This window comes from Tauraco erythrolophus, chromosome 17, assembly GCF_009769465.1.
Source record: "Tauraco erythrolophus isolate bTauEry1 chromosome 17, bTauEry1.pri, whole genome shotgun sequence".
In the NCBI taxonomy this organism is placed as follows: Eukaryota; Metazoa; Chordata; class Aves; order Musophagiformes; family Musophagidae; genus Tauraco; species Tauraco erythrolophus.
In genome coordinates, this window is record NC_141481.1 from 7843094 (window position 1) to 7867670 (window position 24577).

Below are 24577 nucleotides of genomic sequence, written 5' to 3' on the forward strand. Positions count from 1 at the left end.
GAACATGAGGAGCTCTCATGTTAGCCTGTACCGTGGGCCACGTCTGTCTACAGTGCTCCACTGTTTCCTGAAAACTGGCAACAAACAACTGTTGTGCTGAATTCCTCACGGCATTCTTCTTTCCTTCCCTCTACGCTTTTATTTTTTTGAGATAGGGACTTGATGATCCATGTAGGGTCTCTTCCAACTCAAGATGTTCTATGATTCTATGATATCCAGCTCCTTTTATATTATTCCTTATCTTTGCTTTTTCAAAGCTCTGAGAATGTGTATTTTTGTAGAGAGAGAATATGTCCATGTGCGTTTATGTGTGCCCTGATACTTGTATACATAAATCTGGATAAGTATGTGTGCATACGTATACGTTTCCTTCCCTCTCTCTCCACAAAATTAAAATGAAACTTTGAAGAGACCATGCACCCAAACAGCTTAAGAAAGCAAAGTAGCTAAGGCAAAATTTCTGATGCATGGGGCTTGATATTGTCCTGCAACACCAGTGTGCTTTGCTGTCTTCTGTCAGCAGACAGAAAAAACTTACTTTGAAGAGGTGTAGGCACTTCTTATTTGTTGAGATCTGTATCATATTTTTAGAAGTGAGTGCCTACTCAGAAGTCCTACTGTAGTTGGAGCTTAGACTCATAAATATCACAGATATTTTTGTTTATCTTGTTTATCCATAGAAGGAATATAAAATAAAGAAATACCAAATTTGCTGTGTTACTAATTTAAAACTAGTTTGCGGAAGTACTGGAACCTAAACCTTACAATTCTTTCCATATAGTTTACTCTTCAATTACAGCATGAAGCCTGTGTGTGTCAGGTTTGTAATCTGCCATAAATATCATATGACTGAACAGTTAAATGCCACTGCAAAATTTCTACCAATTACCACACCCATTTGAATGCACAAAGAATCCATCATTTAGTAAAATTGTGGCTGGAGAAGGCTCTAATCATGTCTTAAGATGTACTCTATTGTGAGTAGCACTTAGACACAGTTTCTTTCCTTTAATAGAAGGATTTACAGATTTTAAAGGGGATGCTAAATGTTAATATCTGTTTAGCTTTTTTTTAATGGAAGCCATAAAATCTTTTCTATTTTTGGATGGGATTGGTATCCCTGTACATTAAGTGACACAATTAGGTGGAGTACAGTTACTCTCTAATGGGCCTTCTTATCAAGTATCATGGGGCTCCCTGGGAATTGTGGCCTAATTTAAAAACTAACCGCTGTCATTACGTCTGTTTTTCTTCTGTTGTGTACATGAATAAGATCTTTGAGCTCGCCCAGCTGGTACTCCGACATTAAGCTGTTTTCAGGTTTATTAGGCAATATGATCTGGAAGCCCTAATTAGGTAATGCCTTAACAATATGTGTAGGGAGTTGCCATTTCATCCTCTTCGTGTTTCTGTTACTGAAAGAATCTTAATTTCCTAGTTTTCCATAAGCTGTTAGTTAAACCAAGGAGCTGATTATTACTGAATTGCACTCAATTACAGAGAGAATCTGTATGTGTAGATCTGATCTATAGTCAGTTTTCCTTAACTGAGGAATATGTATATGTGTATCTCCAAATAGGTGGGAAGAGTCTATCCCCAAGCTGTCTACTTCCCTATTAGGACCCTCTATTTGACCTTGAAGATAGAACAACGAGAGCGCTACAAAAGCGGTGAGCTGGATAGTGATCAAATTATTTGGGCTTTTTGTAACTTAGTAGTTATTTTGAGTTTCACCTGATTTTACTGGAAAAATAGATTCTCTAGAAAACATACCAAGTTGTCAAGGCTAAGGAAAAAAAGTTCTTGATAAACTTTGCTTGCATTCATTCGTTTCTGTGAAGTTAAATCTAGTGGTGGCTTGAGCTGTCTTGAATTTTCTTGAATGAAATATTTACTGAGTTTCATCTCCTTCATTCTGATGTCACCTTAATTATTGAGAATCACATGTTCTTTACTGGACTTTTATCTTGAAAAATTGGTGGAGAGGTGGAAAATTCTTGGATTACAAATGCAGAAGAACGTCATAGTTTTCTAGGACGTCCTAGTCTAATTTTGATTGGAAGCATGAGCCACGCAACATTATTTCTTTTCAAATGAGTCAAACTTTAAAAAATAATTAACGAAAGATGAGTTCATGTAACTCAAGTGACGTGAACTGCTTTCTTGGAATAATCTGTACTTTAAGGTCTCCATAATAACTTCTTATGGTGAATTTTCAAGTAAAATAAGCATCTAAAATAAAATCAACGTTGGCTTTGAAGAAGTGTTTGGAAGGTGAGGAGAACATTAAGCAACTTGCACAACACCATTTTTTCCAAGAACAAATCCTATTTAGAATTGTTATGTCAAATAATTCCACAGAATTTAGTTGTTCTTTTGTCCCATTTAATCTCCTGGGAATCCCAGGAGAGTTACTTGTAGAACTCTCCCTTCTATTCTGTACTTTGTTACAAAGTGCATTGTTTATTTAATTTCCCTTTTTTGCTTGGGAATTAGTTCACTAAATTTCTGCATAAAATTTTGAAGGGCACTAATTAAATAATGTCTTATTTTTCTTTGGATGCTCCTTTGGAGGAGGAGCAGCCCACATAACTAATATTTCACTGCATTCATATCCAGTGATGGAGGCTTCTGTGCCAAATTCTTGGTATTGCCACGTGGGCACTTAGTGATAACCAGTAATATGTTTTCCCAGCAGTTCTGCCACAAACTACTGCTGTGTCGGTGAGTTGTGTGAAGTAGTGAGGGGTCATCTGATCAAACAAAACTCTGTGCTTAATCACTGTCCAATGTAGTTGTAATTCAAGAGATCAGCTGTGCTGAAAGATACACTCTACGACAACTTGTGTGTTGTTGGCACCAGTGTGTTTATTCTTCGTTCTGTGTGAGAGAGCTCCCCGAAAGAGAAGGAAGCAAAACTCCCGTAATTTAAAAAGTTTGACCCTATATGAAACGATGTTAGTTACTTCCGGAGCATTGTTAGGTGGTGTGAAAGCTGAGGCTACACCTCGTGTGTGTTTTTTGGAGAGTTTATATTGCTCTAAGTTTTGGAAGTCTGCACCACTGAACAGCATTTGGAGCAGAGTTTTCTTTCTAAAACACAATTTTTTTTTTTTTCTAAAAAACAAATCTTCTGGAATTTTCAGAAATTCTGTACAGGTAATACATGGTCAATACTTAATGCATATCTAAAGCAAACTCTTGGAACAATTTATTTTATTTCATGCAGACATGTATCAAGCTTATGAAAGGTAATTTATTATTTTTTTTTTTAAAATTTTCCACTTTCCAGATTCTGGGCAACAACAGCCAAGCTCAGTTGGAAATCAGTCCCACTCTGCCTCAGACCCTGGTCCAATCAGAGCCACTGCACCAATGTGGCGATGCAGCAGAATTATGCATATGCAGCGAGAATTACATCCAACACTTTTGTCTTCTCTGGAAGGCATTGTAGATCAGATGGTCTGGTTCAGAGAGAATTGGCATGAAGAGGTATTTGGCTTTAATACACCATTATATGTATGTATCATCTAAGGAAAAGCTAACTGCAAAATATTTGTCTAGAATTATTTTTAAACATTAAAACATAACTATTTATTTTGATTAGTAAACTGATGTGTTTGTAAGCTGATTGTTCTGATTGGAGTTTTAAGAAGCTTGGTTCTTCTTCTGGAAGCAATACAGAGGTTTCCCAAAACTATATTAATTTGATGAATGCATCTGGGATTTAAGATGTTGCTTGTACTAACTGAAAATTTATATTCTTACACTAAGTTTCACAAGTACCAGTTTCCTTCTTGTTCTGGTGGTCTGTGACAGGTGGTGATTATTGTCCGAAGTTTGAATTATAAGAGAGCAGATGGACATGCCACTCTACTTTTATTATTTGCCTCTCAAAGTGTCTGTTCTTTCTACCAAGCGCAGTATTTGTTTGAAGACACAATCCTTGTACCACATCATTTTCTAATATATGACAAAATATGAAATGTAAAACTCGGCTGCTGTTGAAAGAGCAGGGTGTGCTCTCTGATGCAGCGTTTCCACTGCTCAGTTTGTTCGTTTGCAGTGCTGGTAAGAATCGGTGCTGTCATTCTGATGGACCCTCTGATGCAATTTAAAAACACAGTTTTAAATAAATGTTTCTGAGAGGATAACTTTATTGTACAAAATGCAGCGTGGGATTGGTGTCAGATCAGAAGTCCTGACCTTCCTGACTAGTTTTATCTTTTTTTTTTTAATCTTCAGGTTCTCAGACAGCTGCAGCAGGGCTTGGCGAAGTGCTATTCTGTTGCTTTTGAGAAAAGCGGAGCTGTTTCAGATGCCAAAATCACTCCTCATACACTTAATTTTGTCAAGAAATTAGTCAGCACTTTTGGAGTAGGTCTTGAGAACGTCTCTAATGTGTCCACCATGTTCTCTAGTGCAGCCTCAGAGTCACTAGCTAGGAGAGCACAGGCAACAGCTCAAGATCCCGTGTTCCAGAAGTTAAAAGGGCAATTTACAACAGGTAAATGTTTATTTTTTTTTGTTTTGGTTTTGGTTTTTTTTTGTTGTTGTTTGTTTGTGTTTGTGGTTTTTGTTTGTTTGTTTTTGGTGTGGTTTTTTTTTAAGTGTTACTTCTAATCTCCTGTGACGTTTCTTTCCTGAATTGCAACTGTGAAGGCATTCTGCTTTTTTATTATTCTTTCAATATTTTTCCAAAGAGAAAATACTGAAAAGAGCACCTTTCTGTCATTCAACAAACCTAAAATTGTTTGTTTGTTTGTCTTCTGTGAAGTAATAAAGATAACTCAAGTGAAAAACAGACCTCAACAAAGAGAATAAGTATGTTGTTGTACTTTAATTACAAAAACTATGGTCAGATCACATAGGTGTTTAAAGATAAATTAGATTACCTCACTATAATATTTTTGAAGTTTCCATAGAACTGCCCGCTATACATGAGGGACAATATTGATCTGTATTTTATGGTGATGCCAGAATTTAATGAAATTTTCACCCTGGAACTCTAAACTGACAATATTGTGTGAAGTCTTTCAAAACAGCCTACTTCTAGTGAGGAAGATTTTTATAATCTAGTTATCCAAAACACCTCAGTGTTTTGAATAACTAGATTATAAAAATCCTATTACACAATTTACATCGTTAGGTAAATTGAATCAATAACTTCAATCAGATCTAATAAAAAAGATACTTAAGAGAAGTAGCTGTTTTGCTTCATTCATTTCATCAGTGGAGTTAAGTGTTTGAGTATCTGATGTTGATTTAAAATTCTAAGGAAAGCTTGTGTACAGTAGGGTGTGGTTTTAATATATTTGGTGAAAAGTGGTGAAACCATGCAGCTTTGTATGGCAGAAGGTGACTTTGGCATCGATGTTGTAGATTGCCAGGATTTTGAGTTTTGCATAAATTCCAATCTAAACTACATCAGCTTTTCCTTAAAGATAACTGTGGAATTAGATGAAAATGAATAGTTAAATAAATTAATAATAGTTAAATAAATGAAAATAAGTAGTTCAGTGGTTTGGTGTTATTTTTTTTAATTTTTATTTTTAAGAGAATTCAAACTTAGTAGTTGTTCAAAACTGGAAAGACAGAATTTTTGTGAAGATCTGGGTTTTTGTCTTTCTCTGAATCTGTCCTTCTCTTCACGTTACTAGGACTCTGAGATGATTCTGGCATGAGTTAAGGCTCTTACCATCTTAGCTTTTGTAATCATTGAAAAAACACTTCCTTTCCACGTCAGGCTGGTTCCTCTGCAAAAGTGAATCTTGCATTGAGAAGTTAACTCTTTTTAGAATTCCAAGTTACATAAAGTAGCCTTAACTTAGAATTATTTGAGGTCAACAGAGCTACTGAGCATTTACAGAGTTTGACAACTAAAGTTGTGATGTTTTTTCAAGCATTTTACTGATAATGTTGTGAAAATAAGTGAGCTGATGGGAATCTTGTGAAAGTAACTCAGTTGTAGATATGACCTATATATCTTGTGCACGCAATGTGTTGCATGATGTCCTTTTTGAGGCACAACAGTTGCATGACAGCAGATAATGAAAGTCCTGAACCATATGATTAAATTTTTACTGGATGAAGTGTACTAGGGAGGGTAATGGAAGTAGAAACATTTTGTGTGTCTTTGACAAAACATTACAGGGGAAAAAAGATACATTTGATACACATTTAGACTTGTTTTTCCTTTTTAATAATGGTTTATGTGTCTGTACATTACAATAGTAGTGTAGTCACTTTTTCATTACTACAAGTGTTGTTGATACGCTGGGTTTTTGTTGGTTTTGAGTTATTTTTGGTCTGTCATAGTACGTCTTAGTTTCTTTCCTTTGAGTGTTAGAGAGATCTGGTGTTTCAGAAAGTGTAACAAAAACTGAAGACACTAGGCCTAAGTCTGCAAAACCTAAACTAATGTTTCTGCACATTTCTAGAGAAACAATTAAGAAAGCTTAATTACAATTCAGTTACAATTTTTACTTAAAAAAACGAGAGGATTTTCAGTTTTTATATGCTGTTGTGTATTTTTTGCATGTCTTTATGATATATTACTGGCATTTAAGGTTTCCATGTTTACTGTCTAATCATAGCATTTATAAAGAATTATTTGGAACAACATATAAAACAAAGAACAGCGACATAGGCCTGGACATAAAAATCATGTAGAGTCATAAAATGCAAAGTGTTTCTTAGTAAACTTGGATTTAATAATAAGTAATTCCTGTATTTTTTTGTTGAAGAGTTCATGTTTTATTTTTCAAGTATGATTAAACATGAATGTCTACAAGATTAAAATAATTATTTTGCTTAGTGCTAGATTTGATTTTATTTTAATATAATAAATTCAGTGTTCTAATTCACAAATGAAGTCTGGGAAAACAGAAGAAATTAAACTGATCGATATACGTATGCATTTTTGTAATTTAATATATTATGGAGAAAATGAAAGTAAGGGTTTTTTTATTAATTTTGCAATAACAGTAAAATGTGCATAAATAAATGAATAGGATTGTAATTACTATAGATGGCAAAGCCTGTTTTAATATACGAGAAACCATTTGTAAATCATGCCTACCGTGCCCTTTCGTCACACTAGAACATTCATGTTTTTATTTTTCTGTTTCTCAGTACCAGTTGCATTTAGATGATGGACAGATAATTACAGTGGTTGCCTTCCATTTCAAAAGTATCCAAGCTGAGAAGCTGTCTTGGAGTAAACTGTTTTCTTCAGTTATTTCCAGATTAATTTTGACAGCTATGTTTTATAGACACTTTCAACTATGTTTGGTTGTGTAATCTCTTCCTCCAACATCTGAGTTGCATCTTGATTCCTGTTTGGAGCCGTTGGGGGCTCTCACACCGTTTCTTATATTCTAAATACTTTGTCTGTGGTAGTCTGGACCATTAGAGCTTTGATGGGTCATCTTTTTCCATCCTAACATTATATATTTAAACCCAAATTTTACTTTGAATTTTTTTTCCTGGAACTTCAAATGCGTAGTTCTTTGACCATCTGTTCTTTGTTCCTTCTCTTCTTTTCTGCTAAACCTTTGACATCAAAGAACAGGCAAATGCTGAGAAATGCTCCCTTTGAGAGCTCTCTCAGCAGTGAAAGGAGGAAGAAAAACTGCCTCAATTGTTCTTTTGTGGACAGATGATAGTTTAGAGTTTGGATTGGCTTCTTTCTGCAACCATCTCTCCACTGAAGCTGAATACTAATGGAAAATTCCAAAATATACCCTTAAAGGGCAAGATAATTTTCTTGAGAGTTTTGACACCCAGCACAATGAATTATTTACTGTGAATGAAAACTCTGTAATCGGAAGCTTCTTGAAGTCCTAGTGTGTCTCCGAAGTGTGGGAAAAGGGCAGGGGAAAGAGCTCTGTTAATAATTATTTTCAGCTTTTTTTAAGGATTTTTGGGTGTTAGGTTTTTTTTCTTAAGACTAAACATAGCATCACTTTAGTAGCTCTTTCTTTACTGCCTTCTAATTGTTAGATATCAGGACGTTATCCAGAAAACCCAGATGAAGAGATTGGAGTTAGCATCATACTTGACCTTGAGTCTGGTCTTTGCAGTCTTGATTTTCTGGAGCTGACTGATAAGCCAGAAGTCCTGCTTTACATTTCTGCTTAACTGTCACCGAGATTTTTTCATTCTTGTTGATGCTCTTCAAAAATTCTGTGAGATTAAAAAGAACCTTTGGGAAAATACAGAATATGTAAATGTCTGAATAATAACTTCAAAAGGAAGACAGCTCCTCTGTCTTGGAGAATGCTTGGAGCTTCTTCAGTGTCCTATGTATAAAGAATTTGAACTACTCTGCAAAGCAAAGCTTACATTTCCATCCTAAGTGGCTTTTACGTGGTGGGTGTCCTTGCTCTGTAGTTGAAGATCTTTGGGTCATGAACCTCCTTAAGCGGCTTTGTCTATGGTCAGAATAATCTTTAAAATCTTGCAAATGGGCTATTGCTTGTGCTAAGTGCATTAAGGGATTAGAGCTGCTTTCTGCCAGTGTAGCAGGAGGGGTTTGTTTCAGTTAACTCTTTGCTTGGAGGTGTTTTCTTTGCTTTTTAATGGTATGTCAATGTTCTGTAGGTCAGGGGTTTCAAGGGGACAGAGATTTTGGCACTCTAGTTTTGCCAACTATAGTGTGTTTTTTGTGTTGCTTCCTGAGGAGTGGCGGTGCAGCTGTGGTTCAGGAAGTATTAAGCTTTCTCCAGCTGTGTTAAGAACAATCAGGGTTTTTAGGTCTGTCTCACTGGCAGGAAGGTTGTGCGCTCTGATTGTCCTTTCATTGAAACTGGGAAGAACTTGCCAATTATGCTGGGTTGGATGGATCCAGGTAGCAATTTTTGAGACATTCACAACTTCGAATGATCATATTTGGTTGAAATACATGTATCACTATTTAGCAGTATTAAGAACAGAGAGTAAATTTCCTCAGTTGAAGTGCTGTGAAGTATGGTAGTCTTCTGTGAATATCTCCATTAAAGATCAGGAGGTAGACTTCCTGTTCTGTTTAGGAAAAGATGGCATAAAGCAGTAAGATATTTCAGACCAGCATGTGTTAGCTTGAGATGATGTTCTCCAGTAGTAAGTACTGGAAAAAGTGGATTTGTTTGGAGCAGAAATAGTGTTTATAGAGATTAAGATGTCTGCAAAGCAGAGAGACTTTGTACGCAAGCAATGTCCGATCTTGTATTTACCTTTCTTCTAGTTGAAGTGGTTTTTCTTCTCAGATGGACTCTGTGTGACATGAGCAAAAAGACTAATTGAACTCTCTGTTTTTCCCATCTGCCACTGGGAAACAAAACAACAGCAAAAAATCCGAAAATAGACATTTCAACCAACTAGAGCTTTTCTCGAGGTGAACTGGATGACTTTTAATTTTGTAAGGAATATTTATTGATACATATTTTTACTATTTTCATTCGCATTAGCACAAAAACTAGTTGCAATTTGGGGATACTTTCCTGCACTTCAGGGATCCAGGAGATAAATGATTCAATCATTTTGTCACTTTCATGAAATGATTTACTCCCACTGCTCGCTAGAGGGTAGACTTGGGATTATAATAAGAGTGTTTTACAGTGATATTGCAATAGATGCACTGCCCATACCAGGTACTAAAAGAAAAGAGAATATTACAGAGTTATAGTAATTTCTAACATCCGTAAATATGAAGCTGTATTTTTCATTATAGACTTTTTTTTTTTTTACAGAGATGGAAAGCATTTTGCATGTGCTGTGTTCTTGCTCTGTTTTGGGCTAGTAGACTTAAGACTTTCACTGAAAGCTTTTGGCATATCAGTGTATTGTGGATACCCAATGAAATATCTTGGGTTATGTGTTCTCTGATATTTTGTTTAAGTAACGGAATAGCAAAATGCAAGGTTGTATAATTTTATTTGATAGTAGTATCCTGTATATGTACAGAAGAGAACTTAGAGAAAAACAGTGTATGTATAGAATTAAATGAACTTTTCTGGCTAAAAAAACCAACTGTTCTAAGCTTGTTTGTAGAAGTAAGTCTTGTGGATAATCAGAGTTTTGAGTGGTTTTAATTGTGGTTGAAAAAAACTTTTATATGCAGTCATTACTGTGCACTTGTACTTAATTCACTGTTAGCATGCTTGCAGATAGATGCTTGGACTGTACTTCTGTGGTCAAATTAATCTCCCCTCTGAGCAGCATTCATGATTATTAATTTTCTGTTGTATTGAACCACAGTGAAGATTCTGTTTGTTCTGCTTTAGCTGTAAATTTCAGAAATACTGAATCGACATTCTCTATTTCTTTCTTGCTGTTGCTTTTTCACTTACAACATGTTCAACTTAAAATGGCATCTTTTGGACTCTGGTACAGAAGTTCTTTTTAAAGATTTGTTAGTTAACTTGCACAATTTGGGATGCCCTAACTAATGAGGTTTACAGAGAGAGCAGTTTATTTTCTTATCCAGTTGTGTTTAGTCTCTTGCCGTTGTTCTGAAGTGCTGAGCCACAATTTCATTTGTCTGTGTAGTTTATTTGTTTTCCCTCTCATGGGAAATTCAAACACATTTATTTATTTATTTGTTTGCTGTATTCAGAAATCGTAATGTGGAGAAGATGGCATTGGTGTTGGTCCAGGAAATGATCGATATTGCAGTGATTTCTGTTACAGAATTATTTGCATAGTGTATTGACCTTGAGAAAGTTCTTACTTCACTTGCCTGTGGGCTAGAGGAGATAGTTCCGTGCAGCAGTGCTGTTATGTTGCAAAGGAAAGAGCAGGCCGTTTGCATAATATTGTCATTTTTGCTTAGGCTGTTATATCTGTCTTCCTGTGGTGGCAAGCAATTGTTATCTAAGCCGGGAAAGAATACAGAGAATTTTATTGCAGCTCAGAATAGAAGAATAATAGTAATAGTAATTTTACTACTTGTCCTGCAGTTCTCTCAGATTGTACATTGTATCCTCAGTTGAGGCTCTTTTGTCCTTTTTAAAAGTAAAAAACCTCCACTGATTTTAAATAAATAAATCACTTTTAATGACATGGGCAGAGAATTATAGTTCTAGGCTGTAAAATAAGTTTACTTCTGCTCTTTCACTAAATGATCTGATCTAATCGATTGGTTTATTACTGCTTTATTTCTCTGCAGTCTGGTTGCAGTGTATAGACAGTTAAATACAGTAATAGTGTTTAAAATTTTGACAGTATGTTTTTCTAATGTTTACATGACTAAACCAGGAAAATCTTGGGAAGTTCATTATTTACTAAATAATAGAGAATATTTTAGAGCTGTGTACAGAAAAGAGATAGCAGATTCTAATAGGTTTAAATTATATATAATTTTAGGACTTCTCTAAAAGATTTTTTTGTAGAGATGAAATATTCAGTAGAACCTGTCTTTAAAGGCAGTACAGCTCTGTGTGTTCAGTTTGCAGTATTGAATTATATGAGTTGTTCTCTTCCAACATCATCTGTAGTAGTGTGTACTGTTGTGTGATCCTGTACAGATTGTGTTCTGTACCTTGTAATACAGTTGCTGATTGTAGCAGCTTTCCATTTCACTGCAGTATTGAAACTAGCCTTATGCTTTTCCACGTAACAGGAATGTGTGCTGTATGTGGGACTCTTTAAAGTATTTTGCTTGAGGGCATGTGGCTGAAAGAACCTTTTTGAAAATGCAGACTTCAGACACTTGATACTTAAATACCCTATATAGAATTTCAAATGCTGAGGATGTGTTTTTTTGTTGTTGTTGTTCTTTCAGACTTTGACTTCAGTGTGCCAGGGTCAATGAAACTTCACAATCTTATCTCTAAACTGAAGAAATGGATCAAAATTCTGGAGGCAAAAACTAAACAGCTTCCAAAGTTCTTCCTCATAGAGGAAAAGTGCCGCTTTCTAAGTAATTTTTCAGCTCAAACTGCAGAAGTAGAGATACCTGGAGAATTCCTTATGCCAAAGCCGACACATTACTACATCAAGATAGCGAGGTAAACTAAAAATGCATATTAGTAGTTGTAATTTTGAAAACAAAAAAGAAAATGAAAACTGTCTCCATCTGTCCACTCTGTAAAAGTAAATGTTGTGTACACTTCATATATTTAAATTACATATATAGAGTCATACTTTGGTATAACACCTTTATTTTTTTATTTTATCTTCCTTTGGTAATTTCACATTGCCTCACTAAGCAACCATACTGTTATATGAAGGGTACAACTGGTTTTATTTTGCATTGATATAGGTTGAGATTAGTTCTTCTGTTGTCAATAGAGGTACTAATCTTCAAAATAGGGATAAAAGTCTGATCTAATGATAATTTTGTTCGAGGACTGTGTTTTCTTAAAAACAGATAAAATCAAACAGAACAACTTTTTGACTACAAAATCGAAACCGTGGGCCAGCTGTGTAATAGAATTGCACCTTGTAATACAGTTGCACTGCCTTATTTCTTTGGTGTTTTTTGTTGTGGGTTTTTGTTTTGTTTTAGTTTAAATCATGATTTAATATCACAGGAGATTAGCTCAGGTGCTTTAATATCCCTTTCTTTTTGATAGGTTTATGCCCAGAGTGGAGATCGTTCAGAAGCACAATACTGCAGCTAGAAGACTCTATATCCGAGGCCATAATGGAAAGATTTACCCGTATCTGGTAATGAATGATGCTTGCCTGACAGAGTCTCGTAGAGAGGAGCGGGTATTGCAGCTTCTTCGGCTTTTGAACCCCTGCTTAGAGAAAAGGAAGGAAACTACAAAAAGACATTTGTTTTTTACAGGTACTGAAAAAGAGAGATTTTCTATTATTTCTAAATATATGTTATACTCAAAGATTTTTAATTGCTGAAGTTTTCGACAACTGCTAATCACTGATACTGAAGGTTTTGAATATTCAGAAGGTAAATTCACATCTGTCTAGGTGATTAGTGTTTTCTGGCATTGTAGCACCCCTCTGAAGAAGTAAAGTTGATTGCATGTGATCTAGGGTGTTTTTAGAAGAGCTTACACGCATCATTTGTGGTATAAAGTTCAGTTGTGAATAACGTGTAAGGCAGAGACATACCCTTTGGATCTGTTGCTATGGAAATGGATACACATACTTCAGAACAAGCATTTAGAGGCAGCTGGGGAAGGATAAAACAAAACTTTTTTCCCTAAGTTGCAATACATAAATACTGAATTTCTTTTACCTCTTCCACGTAACACAGAAGAAGTTTTTTTTGTAGAGCTTTGAATTTGATATACAGTTTCTGAATGTGAACATACCTTTGTAATTTTTGAAGTAACTTTATATATCCATGGTGTGATGTTTACTTTCAGGAATATATACTGACTGGATAGTTATTGCCAAATAAAATCCATTCATAATCTGGATATTGGATGCAGGACTTCTGTTGAACATACTTCTGTGATCCGTTAAAAGGTTATTTGGTTCAGAGAGTACACTTTTGCCCTCAGCACGACCTGACAATGCTTGAACATTACAGAATTAACAAACGTAATGGTTGGGAGGCCTTAATAAGGAGACTTAAGGAGAGTTTGAATATGATTTATATGCATAAATTGCCAAAATATTTACATAATAAGAAGGTCACATATTTAAGCATTTCAAAACAGAAGCAGGGAATGAAAGCTGAACATACGGTCTTAATTCTTTCTCTTTTCTTGTGTGTTTTGGCTTTTTCATGTGTTGATTATAAAGAATTAATTCATGAAATGAGAAAAGGAGAATATCAGTCTTGTCTGGCAACATACTTGGTCTGCTTGTGATTCAAATACTAACATAAATGCTTTAAAATAGTTAAACTCCTGTGTTTTCCATATACTGAGACTGTTGACAAATTCCAGCTTACAGCTGTGTAGCTACTTCATATTAATGTATAAATAATTTTCATTTCAGAAGGTCAATGAATCACTCGGTATAAATGAGTTCTGTACATCGCGTTAGTCAGTTCTAATAATCCTTGGTTGGTGACCAGGAAATATATTGTGGATAAGGGAAACTTTAATCAAAGGCACTAAGACAAAGCTGCTATTTTGCTGTTGCCCTTTTAAAAAGTGCTGAGATCTGATTTTAAAAAAGCATGATGTTATCAGCCCTCCTTTTTGGGTAATAGTATCTATTGACATGAAGTTACTGTCTTGAGCTTGTGTGGCCAGATGATGCAAGTTGCACTTAACACAGCTAGAAACGCGTATTTGAGTTCTAACTTCAAAAAGACTAAAATGTACAAGCCAAAGGATTTGTTATGACAAAAGGTAAATATAGTATATCTACGTATGTGAAGACAAATTTGTATTGCTCTGAGGCCAAAACAGCAGGAATGCAGTAGATAAAGCCTTGAAAGACATGATAAACAAGAGCACTGATACGGAAATATATCCTCTATATAACATGATTATTGAAGTAACGTGTTCGTTCAAAGAGCTGTTTTTAAACTGAGGTGTTTTTGGAAATAATTCTGTACCTTGTGGTTGGATACTATTTGAAAGAACCTAAAGAACATTCGTTTCCCTGCTGCCAGAGGTTAATGGAAGCAGACCAGAAGAAATAGCTCATTAACACTCCTTCTGCAGAATGCTTTTTCTTCTTTAAGACTGAAGAAATTGCATCAAACAATTTAAATGCATTTAAACAACTTTTCCCTATATTTCTGGGGTTAATTATTGCAGCTTCTGAGGGAAATGAGAGAACAGTTTGGATGGTAGTGGAGGTCACTGTCAAACAGTGCAAACAGTGTCACTGGGAAAGCTGGCTATGGAAGAGGCCTTGTCTGTCTTGATGTAGGTGGGAATGTACGTAAGGCTCAGTAGGGTGGTACATCTGCTGAGCACCATGAAAGTGCAAATAGGGTTTTTGCAAGTTTACTGCTCATCAAGGAAAAGCTCAGTGGCTTAAGTTTTCTTCTTATTGAATACTTTGCTGTGTCTTCCCTATCTTATTTTCAAATAGTGTCATTTAAACACCTATTTATCAACTATGTTCAGGTTTTTTTTCCTCCATTTTTTCTGAGTCACTTTACATACCCGATTGAGTTTAGTAGTTTTGTTCTTCAGTCGTTTTTATTGACATAATGCCAGTGTCACTTAATGGGATATTATGAACCTGTTTGCATCTGAATAAAGTATTACCCTCTTTTCTGCAGGTAACAAAAAGTAGGAAGAATGAGTGCTCTTTTTTTTTTTTTGCTAATACAGTTGATGTTTCTGTTAAGATAAAAAAAATCTGCTACCATACTTCATTTTTGACTGAGCTTGTGAATTTTATGAGTGTAGTAATTAAAATTTTCTCTTGATACACTTCAGTTGATTATCACAGTTGTGTTTTAAGGGCTGGTACTTGCTAATTCTCCTCTTAATATTTTAGTATTTAGGTTATGGATTAACTGTTTTGTTTTGCTCCCTCTGCCTCCCCCCCTTTCTCTCTCACCCTTCTCAAATTACTCCTAGTTCCCCGTGTTGTAGCAGTTTCTCCACAGATGCGTTTGGTTGAAGACAATCCCTCTTCTCTTTCCCTGGTGGAAATTTATAAGCAACGCTGTGCCAAGAAAGGCATTGAGCATGACAACCCTATTTCTCGTTACTATGACAGACTGGCAACGGTCCAAGCACGGGGGACTCAAGCTAGCCATCAGGTACTGGAATATATAATGAATTGTAATCAAGGGCTTTTCCTGAGGACTCTACTATACTATGTCCAAACTCCCTCCCAGCTCTTCACCTCTCATTAGATATGAGACAGATACATTTTGCAGAGGTGGTGTTTTGATTTTTTTTTGCGGTTTATTTTGTTTTTGCTTAATGTATTATTGGGAACTTTCATATCTCTTTGGTATTTCAGATTATCTTGGAAAGCTTCAGAAAAGCTGTGTTTATTTTACTCTAGGTTGTTTTGGGCAACTGCAACTGAAAACAGACAAGGTCTTGATTGCTTTTTGACCCTTTTGTATACTGCTTTGAAAATAATTAATTGATAACATGGGAAACAGCATTCCTAATTTACATAAGCAGTTACAGCATGGTATGTGATGTAGGCTTCCCCATGTTCTTCTAATGTATCTCCTAAAATTGCAAGTGGATTCTCATTTCATCTAAATCAAACAGAAACAGTTGAGTAATCTCACTCTAATAAACGATAGTACTCAGACAGAACAGACCTCCCTCTCTCTGTGACCTCCATCAAACATCCAATTGGTGATAAATAAGGTTACTTTATGTTTTTTATCTTAAGGTTAATGCAAATTCTTACATAAAATACTAGTCCTATTTCAAATGTAGCTATTAGAAAATACACGGTATGCAGGTATCACAGACATCATTTAAAGAACTTTTCAGACTTCCTTTGTTACAAAATAAAATGAAGTGTTATGTAACATCTGTTTCTATTTTGAGAATTTTTCCTTCAGGTTATGAAACTCTAACAGCCATTTAATTGAAGTCAGTATGACTATCATGCTTTCTGGTATAATAGAACAGATCCTAACTTTTTTATTTTCTAATTAATTAGGCTTGTATATGCTACAGTGATTAAATATTTTGGTAGGTTACAAATGTTTACATGTAGGGGAAAAACTATTGCACAGTATACACTTACAGAAGCAGTTGAATACAGCTCTCAGCTTTTATCTTTTTTGTATTTTTGAGGTAATTTTGCTGTAAAAACATGTTACAAATTACTTTACCCAGTGTCTCTCACTGTCTTGTGTAACAAAGGTCCTTTACCTGTTACCTTGTATATGAAGAAGCTATGCAGAGAGCCTTCTTTAGGTTGCGTGCTTTGTAGGTCCCATGTATAATTTCAAATCTTACCATAATGCTTAAAATAAAGGATTTTATTTTATTGCTGCAAAATGTAAATCCAGCTTGCACTGGAGCTAGAAAACAGTGAAGTATGTTCTGTTAGTTTCTCGTAAGGAAATGCAGCATTGTGAGTTGAATGTCTCTCTAGCTCACTTCTGGTTTTCTTTAAAGTCTTGAATAGCAGATACTTCAAATCAGATTATATAACTTTTCAGTCTCAGGTTTTCTGATATGCCTGTTTGCAGTTCTCGCGCTTATATGGTTTTATTAAAAATTTAGTCTTTTCAAATAAAGAGGTTGGGCTAACAAAGTATTATGTGTGCTTTGACAAAGAAGTCAGAAAACAGTGTTGGACTGAAAGTGTCCAAGTTCAGGATGTTTTTCCTGAGATGAGATACAGCAGTTGAGAGAAGGTTGGTAGTTGCTTGTGGCATATTTGTTGCTAAGAAGCGTATTAAAAATTATCTCTTTCAACTAATATTTTTCCTGTGTAGGTTCTCAGAGATATACTTAAAGAAGTACAGAGTAACATGGTGCCGCGCAGCATGCTTAAGGAGTGGGCTTTGCACACATTCCCCAATGCTACGGATTACTGGACTTTTCGAAAGATGTTCACTATTCAGTTAGCCCTAATTGGCTTTGCAGAATTCATCTTTCATTTAAATAGACTCAACCCTGAAATGCTGCAAATTGCCCAGGTATGCTTTAGTTTGTTCTCGATGCGTGCTGTCATCTTTGATCAAATGGGAATTTGGACTATACTTTTGAAATGAGTCAAAACAGTAATTCAACATATGTAATTAACAGTGCATTTCAGTAGGCTTTTCATTTATATGTGATTGCACATCCTGTAGGTAGCAATTTAACTGCAGTCCCCGTGGACATCAACGCTGCCTTCTGTCGTGAGGATTTAGAACTTTGTCTGTAAAATCATTCTTAGATATTGGACTTGTTGATGTGAATGACCGAAAAGTCTCTCTTTTTAGTCCTCCTTCAAATATACTGTTTTGAATATATCTCCCTGTCAAAAGGTTTTTTTTTAAAAAAAAATGTTTAGAGCATAACTTTCTTAAAGAGGAATACACTTTTTCAAATACTGTTCTCTTTTCAGCATTGCCATCATGTCAACCTACAAATCTTATTAAATAGTGATTTTTCTCTTTTAACCCAACATTTAAAATGAGACTTGCCACCTTAGTACGGCAAAGGTGGTGTGTATTAAAGTCTTTATGCCATTTTAATGCATGGAGGGCTATACTCTGTGTAGCAATTAAGATTCTTCCATCCCTCTACATAAGCATTCAGGTGCTTACCCAGAATGAACAACGCCTAGAGAGTGCTTACCCGGAGCTGGGATGCAGAGAGAACAGAGATCTGTACCTGTGTGACTCCTTATAGACCATGCTACAGAAGAAGCTAGTACTCAGTTTGATACTCAATAATGTGTATTTAGTAAGGGGATTTGGAGATGTTTTTTTAAGAGAAATACATACCTGACTTTGTGCATGCCTTTAATTTTAACTTTTTTGCTCAAAACTGCCTGAAAGGGTAAGAAGGTATTGGAGTACTGTTTGTACTCTGAGTATTAACAGTAAACAAAAATCCAACTTCTTTTGGTTTCACTAATGAAAATCTGTTCCTTTAATTACTCTTGTGCATCTTGCTTTTAAATCCAGGATACGGGCAAGCTAAATGTTGCTTACTTCCGCTTTGACATTAACGATGCTACTGGAGATTTGGACGCCAATCGTCCAGTTCCATTTCGGCTCACACCAAACATTTCCGAATTTCTTACCACCATTGGGGTGTCTGGTCCACTGACTGCATCCATGATTGCAGTAGCTCGCTGCTTTGCACAGCCAAACTTTAAGGTTGGTATACCTTTTGGAAGGTTGTTTGTAGCCGCGTTACATTTGACAATTGATAAACTAAACAGCCCTTTTTTCGTTAAGGTAGAAACTGAGCAATCCGATTTTAAATCTTACCCTAAGTTTATCACAAAGGCCACTTGTAATGTTTGCAATTTGCCTTTTTGGAAAGAATAGAACGAAGATAGGTGTAATTCTACCCTCGATTTAATTTTTTGTCCAAACATGTTAATTCAGGCTGATTGTTTCAGTACTCCGGCCTCGTAAATGCTTCCAAATTCTGGCAGTGTTAAATAGTAAAATGACAAATGCAACATCATTTAGAATCTTCGTAATAATCTGTGAATAGAAATGTGTCTTGGCCCTTTGTTAGCAGAACTGATTGCTAAAGGTATATTGTTACTTTGATGGATTCTAGTCTTAGCAGGGTGTAGTTTTCTAAAGAAATTGTCTGACTTCCTTTTGAATTCTAATGCTTTCCAAAAATGAGACATCTTGCACTTAGGCAAGAAATTTGCACCAGAGACATTGCACAGAACATGCTGTAGCTATGGTGGGAGCCAGTTACTTTTTAAAAGATGGAAAATATCCTGAAGTGATTGATTTATTTATCTATGATACAGAAAGCTGTGTTAGAATATTTTTTAAAAATTCATCATCTCACCTTACAAAGCCATATCTATGTGTGCATTGAATTTGCAGACATAGACTGTAATTTCAACATCTAAATGATGTGTGCCCAATTAGACTTGCCAAATTACAGAATTATAGAACGGTTTGGTTTGGAAGGGACCTTTAAGATCATCTAGTTCCAACTCCTCCTGCTGTAGGCTGGGACACCTTCATCTAGACCAGGTTGCTCAAAGCCTCATCCAGCCTGGCCCTGAACACTTCCAGGGATGGGGCAGCCACAACTTCTCTGGGCAACCTGTTCAGTGCCTCATCACCCGCAGAGTGAAGAATTTCTTCCTTATATCCAATCTAAATCTCCCCTCTTTCAGTTTAAAGCCATTACCCCTTGTCCTATCACTACACGCCCTTGTAAAAAGTCCCTCGCCAGCTTTCCTGTAGGGCCCCCTTTAGGTACTTGGAAGGCTGCTAGAAGGTCTCTCTGGAGCCTTCTCTTCCCAGGCTGAACAGCCTCAACTCTCTCAGCTTGTCTTCATAGCAGAGGTGCTCCAGCCCTCGGATCATCTTTGTGGCCTCCTCTGGACTCACTCCAACAGCTCCATGTCCTTCTTGTGTTGGAGAGCCCTAGAGCTGGACACAGTACTGCAGGTGGAGTCTCAACGAGAGCAGAGTAGAGAGGCAGAATCACCTCCCTCGACCTGCTGGCCATACTTCTTTGGATGCAGCCCAGGATACGGTTGGCTTTCTGGGCTGCAGGCACACATTGCCGGCTCATGTTGGCCATTGATTTGGTGTGGCCTCACCTTGAGTACTGTATGCAGTTTTGGTCGTCCCGATATAAGAAGGACATCCAGCTATTAGAGAGTGTCCAGAGGAAGGCAACCAAGATGGTGAAAGGTCTCGAGGGCAAGACTTAGGAGGAACTGGTTGAGCTCACTTGATTTCTTCAGCTTGGAGAAGAGAAGGCTGAGGAATGCTTTCATCACAGTTCACAACTTCCTCAAGGTGGGCAGCGGCAGGGGAAGGTGCTGATCTCCTCTTTCTGATGACCAGTGATAGGACACAAGGAAATGGAATGAAGCTGTGTCAGGGGAAGTTTGAACTGAACATTAGGAAAAAGTTCTTCACTGAGAGGATGGTTGGTCACTGGAACAGGCTCTCCAGGGAAGTGGTCACAGCACCAAGCCTGCCAGAGTTCAAGGAGCATCTGGATGACACGCTTAGCCATATGGTTTAATTTTAGGTAGTCCTGCGAGGAGCAGAGAGCTGGACTCGATGATCCTTATGGGTCCCTTCCAACTTGAGATATTCTGTGATTGTATGATTTCTTGAAGATCAGAGCACAGGTGCCCATTGATTCTTTTTGGAGCAATGCGTACCCAGCTCAGTTCAGGCATGTGACAATTACTGCTTTAGATTGTCTGTCTTTTGGAAAGACAGGAAAGCTTTTAACACTTTCTGCATTTATCTTTTTTACAAATGTCCATAAAATATATTTAATATGTGTTTGTATATGTTGGCCTAATACCTATATGTGTTATAAAATGTGTTATTTGTTGTGTGCAAACAGTGCATTTGACTCAGACTGGATACCTAAAAGTTTGGTTTAGAGGCTCAGGTCTGTTGGAGTTGATGGAGTTAACGTCAGTAACTCAACTCAGTCATGAGAAAAAACAGGAAACTCTTTGTTGCAGGCATTTCTCTTTCGTCCAAGGATAGAACTGGTCTTTATATACATATTTATATACATATGTGTATATATATATATACACACACACATATGTATGTGTGTTGCAGTCAGTGATCTTTCTCTGTTTGGCAGAGAACAGTATTCCCTGAGATCGTAATCATTGTGCAAAGAACCTCCAGCTTTGCAAAGCACTCTTAATCTTTGCACAAGACTTTGGTGTATATGTGGGAAAAGTCATAAATTCAGTGGAGTCGTTTAAAAATAGAATGTACATGACTGTATTTTGTGTATGAAGATCTTAACATATATTAGTTTATGTGGTTTTTCATTTCTGTAGAGTCATTGTGTTGTGTTTTCATAATGAAAGCTTTTTATGAAAGAATCACCTTGAGAGGAAATAGCAAAGACAGTTGGGTGCCACACTCGTCTTGAAAAGACTGAGATAGCAAAGTGAGACCAAAAGTGTCAAAATGCCACTGACTAAAATCCAGTGACAATTGTATAATCTCTGATGGTTCTTTCGATTAAATATAATAGTCTGATTTTTCTCCTTCATATAGGTTGATGGCATCCTAAAAACTGTGCTACGGGATGAAATAATTGCATGGCACAAAAAAACACAAGAGGATACTTCCTCTCCACTCTCAGCAGCTGGGCAACCTGAAAACATGGACAGCCAGCAGCTGGTTTCACTAGTTCAGAAAGCTGTTACTGCCATCATGACTCGACTTCATAATCTTGCTCAGTTTGAAGGAGGAGAAAGCAAAGTCAACACTCTGGTAGCAGCTGCAAATAGCTTGGATAATCTGTGTCGTATGGATCCTGCCTGGCACCCCTGGCTGTAACTTGAAATTTTTGATAGCTTTTTTTGCTGCTGTTTGTGGTGTGAGCCATATATTGTGTTAAGAAAATGTGAAAAAAGCTTTCCAGACCATGGCTTAGCTGTCACACTGCATTTTGTCAGTCTTCATTTTAGTCGTGTTTACAGTAATACGACAATTTTACTGTTTTAATTTCATGAGGGGACATTTTCTCCTGTTTAAGAAAGGTTGTTTAATATGCAACAACAGCTTTCATAAATAGCTTAAAATGAAGAGAGGAAACTTTAATAATGTACAGAAAAATCTTATTTTATGACGAGGACTATAAAACTAGCACTGTTAGATTTAGGGTCTGCCATTCCTAATAACCTGCAGCACATAAATTTTTTTATACAGTAGTAATTATTAAAAAAAAAAGTATTCCCAGTTACTGAATTTTACTTTGTGAAATTTTACTTAATTACTGTCCCTTCATTGTACCATATTGAAGGCGCAAATACTCTTCCTTTAAGTTTGCTTCAAATTTACATGAGCAAAGTTGGTTTGTACAGAGAATTTTGTACCACATGTATAGAGGTGACTTTTTGTTAGGCACTGAGAAAATGGTGATCAAATTGTGCTAGCTTTTCCTGGAGCACAAGCTATGTACAGTAAAAGTGTAAACCATTTGGAGTATTTGGTTTAGTCGTGGACAGTGTTTAGGGGGGCAAGTTTATAAAAAGGATGGAAAAAGTCATCCTTTGATACGTGTATTTGGCTGTAATAGATTAAAAAAAATCTTATAAAGTTCTCTGTTTTATTTTAATGTTTAGCATTGCAATAGCTTCTTTAGAATGAATCAGTTTCTTTGTAATTTAAGAAATGATCAGTTTAATGTTTCACTCGTCTTTCTGTTGTGTTAGCGTTTTTATAAAACTTTGGTGTTGAGAATGTTAAATTTGTACAGAGTGATTTTTTTCAAAATAAATATTTTGTAAAACTCTACGGTATTTGTTTTATTTAGAATATTTTAAATATTATACTATGGACTAAAAAGAAAAAAAAAAAAAAAGCAAATGTTGTCTTTAATAAATGAAAACAGCCTGTATGTTAAAGACTGTGTTAATGAGATGTGAATGTGATGTTCTCATGTATGGTGTTGAATTTCTTTACAGAAGAGCCGTAAATAGGAGGTATGTATATGACAAGAATTTCATCATTCAGTGTACGGTCTCTCTTCCTAGCCAGTCAGGAGTGTGTTACCCATCTTTTCTCTAAAAGTCTTTCTTTAAACAGGATAGTCTATTTTGCGTCTACAAGAAATTCAGCTTTTAGGTAGTTGTTCAGGGGTCAAGATTATATCTGCAGATGAACTCTATTAGGGGGTTTCTGCTGTTCCCACAGAAACAAAGATGATCTTGTTTGCTGTAGCAAAGGATGAGTCTGTCTGCCTTTTTATTTATTTATTATTAATCTGTCTTGTCTTTTATTTTTTTACAAACAATCAACAGATTGTTTAGAGGTTTCAGAATAACAAGAGAAGCATAACTGAAGTTAATCACCGTCATTCTATGAGACAAGGGGAGTTTCTAAAAGCCAGTCTGATGACCTTTACTGAGTTGGTGAGCTCACCTGCAAGTTAACAGATGAACAGCGTGTGACTCGTTGGTTGCCGCAGATCAAGCGGGTAGGTATGACTGTAGTCATTATTTAAAAAAAAGCAAGACGTGCTTTCCATAGCTCTGAGTTGCAAAAACACCTGTTCCTTTCATCTTTGCAGCCATTAGCGAAACCAATCAATTGATACGGACTTGAGCGTATCGTGTGTATGTAGGTATCTACAAGTGTATATGTAAATACACAGACAGAGTCTGCATCCATGACTGTGTTATGAACTCATTAAGTTGATGAATTTAAACCCATTTGAAGGGTAAGTGTTAAACAGGCTTTTACTCTGTTTGGCTGGGAGGCATCACTTTGCCATGCCAGACAGACCTCAGATATCAGTAATTTTCTCAGTCTTCATTACCTTTCAGGTGGGATATTCCAGTGTTGTACTGGGCATGAAGCCTTTGGTGGTTAGTACAGAGTATTTTGCTATATGTCAGTTATGCCTAAATATTACAGTATGTGCCAATAAACGTAGTATATAGGAGAATGTATAGTTTTGCTAGGTTAATTTATTAACTTGCACCTGTTCTTTGCTTTTTGACTAGTAACAAGCTCATCTAGTATTAGAAAAGAAGATACCTTGCACTCCAAATTAAATGCATTTTTTTTTTCCCTTGGGATATAACTATAATACAGCAGGAAAAATAAAATGTAATTTTGAAAATGGAAATTAAGATATTATTGATTTGTAAATGAAAAGGAAAGCTTTACCCTTGGGTCTCGTAAATGAAAAGTAAATGTGCAATAATTAATTTATGGAAAAATATCATATTTTTAGACAAAAAGCCTGGCAAATAAATGAATGTTCCATTTTCATTGTAAACTACAACACAATATTAAGGAACAGTGATAAATTTAGCTTATTCTGTGTAGGACTTGTAAAATCATAGAATTATAGAATGGTTTGGGTTGGAAGGGACCTCAAAGATCATCTAGTTCCAACTCCTCTGCCATGGGCAGGGACACCTTCCACTACACCGGATTTTTCAAAGCCTCTTCCAGCCTAGCCTTGAATTCCAAGGATGAAACATCCACAACTTCTCTGAAAATGTAATTCTGGAAGTTTTGGAATAAAAAGTGAATTGGAAATACTTGTTTGCTAGCTTACTCTGCAACTGCAGT

General features: G+C 36.1%; 1 protein-coding gene across 9 annotated transcripts in view; it reads left to right on the top strand.

Annotated features, from left to right (window-relative positions):
- TRRAP (transformation/transcription domain associated protein) overlaps positions 1 to 22618 on the top strand; it is a 96208-nt gene extending 73590 nt beyond the window's left edge. For 6 of the 9 annotated variants that reach the window (XM_086622435.1, XM_086622439.1, XM_086622436.1 and 3 more), the window contains 9 exons: positions 1580 to 1670; positions 3293 to 3492; positions 4246 to 4507; positions 11765 to 11990; positions 12558 to 12775; positions 15447 to 15631; positions 17291 to 17494; positions 18473 to 18667; positions 21545 to 22618. In XM_086622435.1, coding sequence (XP_086478561.1) covers positions 1580 to 1670; positions 3293 to 3492; positions 4246 to 4507; positions 11765 to 11990; positions 12558 to 12775; positions 15447 to 15631; positions 17291 to 17494; positions 18473 to 18667; positions 21545 to 21829 — 1866 coding nt within the window. In that variant the 3' untranslated portion in view covers positions 21830 to 22618. Of the gene's footprint in view, positions 1 to 1579; positions 1671 to 3292; positions 3493 to 4245; positions 4508 to 11764; positions 11991 to 12557; positions 12776 to 15446; positions 15632 to 17290; positions 17495 to 18472; positions 18668 to 21544 lie in introns of those variants that run through there. The other 3 variants (XM_086622441.1, XM_086622442.1, XM_086622444.1) reach the window with 2 other exon arrangements.
- The last annotated feature ends 1959 nt before the right edge of the window (positions 22619 to 24577 follow it).